Raw genomic sequence first — 3,791 nt, 5'->3', positions numbered from 1 at the left:
CATTCGTATTCTCTCAAAAGGATATGGAGCTGAAAAGGCATATAAACAGTTACAAGGTGCATTCTCCCAACATAATGTTATCTATTGAAAATTCGTCTGTCAGCCAGGGCATCTGAATGAGAGTCGCTACCCCTTGATTAAAATACTTCCAATTCATATGTGAGATTCACACAGACAAGGAAGGTAATGATACAATAATTGTTGTTATACCATATCAAGATCACTAACAATGGTTAAATCCTGGATCATGTTTCTGCTCTTTATCTCTGATCTTGAATGAGAACCTATGATCCTGGAAGTTGCTTGATCTTAATCCTCAGATCCTAGTCTTTGATATGTAAAATAATCTTGAACTCTGAATATTGGATTAAGGTTAAGATCCCAAGATCTGGGGCATATTTATCTATGTTCTGACAAGTATGGATTTATATTTATGGATTGAGTTATGATTCTGAACCTTAATGGCTCATTGAATCTGATAAGTCTTCATAGACTTCAGAAGAAATCTTTTTATCCCTAATGGCATATTATTGATCATTGATTATCTTCCCAGAATTCAAATCTGGAATTGATTTTAACTTTGTCAAAATTGCAGCTTGTAAATGAGGAATCAGATATCATCTGACGAGTTTATGAGGTATACTTCTTCATGGCAGTTGAGGGATATCAGGAATTCTGCCACTTAAAAGAATCCTAATTTCCCCTCTCAGAAGGAACATTCCTGAATCTCTTGACTGAGAGTTTCCATCCTTGAAGGTGGAATGAAACTTTTCTATGAAAAGGATTTTCTTGTAGGTACACTTGGATGTTGGGAGCTTTGAGTGAGTGACACACTATGAGACTGAGTAACAAACACTTGAGTGTAGAGTGGAGTGAAATACAACGTGAGATCACTAAACAGAAATCACATACTTGCAATGTGAGGAAATAGTTACAACATATAATCTCTTCACTTGGTTTTTTGATCCTAAGATTCCGTTCTGATACTTTTTGAAAGATTACTCAACTAAGGGGGATAGACTATAGAAAGATTATAGAGATTATCAAGATTAAATAGTTTTTATGAAACTAAGAAGGGGAGTTTCCAACTTAATTGTACTAAGGAATGGATTCTTCATCTTAGGGGGAGAGATTATTGGGTTTCGATATTCTAAGTTCCAAAATGTTTTCTATGTGCTCGATGGGAATATTTGAAGATTATTGAAGACAGTTTTTGGAAGACGTATCTATCTGTAACTTTACATAAGGGAGAGAAGAATCTAATCTCTGCTGAAGCTGAATGCGTATAGAAGATGCGGTAGATATAGGATAACATTATTTCCAAGTCCAGAAATGGAAGTTGAAAGCTAATTGAAGATTTTTTGTTATGGTTAGCTGAGTTATCCTCCAAACTATTTCTTCTCCATTATTATTTGACCGTCAGGTGTAACAGTCAAATAGGGGGAGATTGTTGAGCAATATTGAAGATGTATGTATAACTCAACAATACTAGTTTGGATAACTCAACATAGAACAAGGACTTCGAAATAATCTATATTCCACTAGAATCAGTATAAATTGTTTATTGGGCATATACACTATGGTTTTGGTAGCTATGTTGAGAATTGGCTAAGTCGAAGATCATGATTTTTTTTCACAATCAGGATATGATCAACTGCTGTAATATGATTATCCGTTGCAAGCTTCAATATTATATGTTGATATATACAAATGATTATATGTTGAAGCTAAAGCACTTATCCGTTGATCAAATCTATCCGTTAAAGAATGACTTGGATGATAAGTCATGACTGCGAGATAAATCAGAAGGTGTTGATTTATAGGATCATAGTTGATTTAGATATGTAAAATATTAGAGTTATATTGTAACATATCTTGTAATTGATAGAGGACTGATTTTGTAGCTGTTTAGTATATAAACACAGAATAGGTTATCACAATGTATAGTGCACAACTCGAGTATTTTTATAACCTAGCAGCTCTTAAGAATATTGTTCTTGAGAGAGTTTTGTAATAGTTTATTAAAAATCAATATAAACTGTTATTTGATTCATCTATTTTTACTTTACTTTCATAATATATCGATTTTTTTAGTAATTGTATCCAACTCCATTAAATAATTATTTTAGTGGGCAACAAGTGGTATCAGAGCAGTCAAATTAACTGTTAATTTGCAAATGTCAAGATGTCTGGAAGTAGGTATGAAAACATGAAAATTCCCATCCTGAAGGAAACTGATTACTCTACATATAGAGTAAAGATGTTGATGTTCCTTGAAACTATTTATGATGCATATGTTGATATCATCAAAATAGGACCTCCATATCCTATTAAAACTGTGGCTATTTCTTCAGATGCTCCTGAACACTATGCCATAAAAGAAAAATCAAAGTGGTCAGATGCTGAAAAAGTTGCTAGGATTAAAGATGCTAAAGTCCATAATATTCTGTATAACAGTTTGGACAATGTGATGTCAAGCAGAGTTATTGCCTACAAGACTGCAAAGGAAATATGGGATTCCTTGGAAACACAGTGTCAAGGTACGATGGCAATAAAGAAAAACAAAAGAGTTGTTCTTGTACAAGAATATGAGCAATTTGATGTCAAGGCTGATGAGTTAATTACTGACATATATGATAGATTCTTGACACTAGTAAATGATCTATCATTGGTTGGAAAAGAATATGAAAGGGAAGACTTAAACACCAAATTTCTGATAGCTCTTCCAGCTAATTGGGATACACATGCCTCAATAATCAGGCATCAATATGATCTTAATTCTCTGACTCTAGATGAAGTGTATGGGATACTGAAGACTCATGACTTGGAGATCCAACAAAGGAAAAATAAAAAAGGTCAGAAGATGAAGGTTGTGGCTCTTAATGCTGAGACTCACAAAGGCAAGGAAAAGATAAGTGAAAGTTCAAGGAGAAGGAACATTGTGGAAAAATCAGATACTGATGATGCATTAGATCTTGACACAGATACTGATGAGGATTCTGAAATTGATATGGATGATCCTTAAGTGGTTGAGATGGCTGCAATGTTGGTAAAAGGTTTCAGATGGATGAGGTTTGGAAAACCGCAGAGGAAAGGTGGTTTCAACAGAATGTTCTCTGTCAAGGCAAAGACAGGTTGAGATTGAGTGATGGTCAGAATAATAATGAAAGGAAGTTTGACAAGACCAAGGTGACATGTTACAACTGTAATGAAAGGGGACATCTGGCTAGTGAGTTCCCCAAGACAACTGGAAAAGCTTTGGTCACAACAAACTCCAACAGAATCTGGATGGATTCATCAGAAATGACAATGATGATGAATGTTATGCACTCATGGCAGCTCATGGAGAGAATGGCTCAGGAACTGATAAGGTACCTTCAGTTATAATTCCTATTGATATTGATAATGTGTCTGAACTGAAAACTTTCTTGTACTCTTTGCATGTTACTTTTAAATGTAAGACTATTGAATGTGATAGTTTGATTACTGATAATAAGAGGCTTAAAGATGGAAGCTAAGTTAGTGTGCATGAATGAACATGAAAAAGCATGTAAGAAAGCACAACATAATGAAACTCAGATAAACATCAGGTATGCTAGACTAGAGAAAGTTCTAGAACAGGAAAGAGAAGTGTTTAAGACTTGGATAACCTCAGGAAAGAAAGTTAATGATTTCATCATTTATAAGAACTGGAAAGAATGTCTAGGTCATAACAAATTTGCTGATAGGAATATCAAAAAATCCATTACTAACACTACCCTAGTTAAATTTGTTGGGACTAATAAAACAGA

General features: G+C 34.1%; 1 protein-coding gene across 1 annotated transcript; it reads left to right on the top strand.

Annotated features, from left to right (window-relative positions):
* Positions 1–2,185: 2,185 nt before the first annotated feature.
* On the top strand, positions 2,186–3,025 carry LOC141691082 (uncharacterized). The gene has a single exon (XM_074495827.1). It carries the CDS (start codon positions 2,186–2,188, stop codon positions 3,023–3,025), a length of 840 nt encoding a protein of 279 aa, XP_074351928.1.
* The last annotated feature ends 766 nt before the right edge of the window (positions 3,026–3,791 follow it).

Source organism: Apium graveolens, chromosome 2 (assembly GCF_009905375.1).
Source record: "Apium graveolens cultivar Ventura chromosome 2, ASM990537v1, whole genome shotgun sequence".
In the NCBI taxonomy this organism is placed as follows: Eukaryota; Viridiplantae; Streptophyta; class Magnoliopsida; order Apiales; family Apiaceae; genus Apium; species Apium graveolens.
Note: the sequence above shows the minus strand (reverse complement) of the source record. Positions and strands in the feature narration are given on the sequence as shown.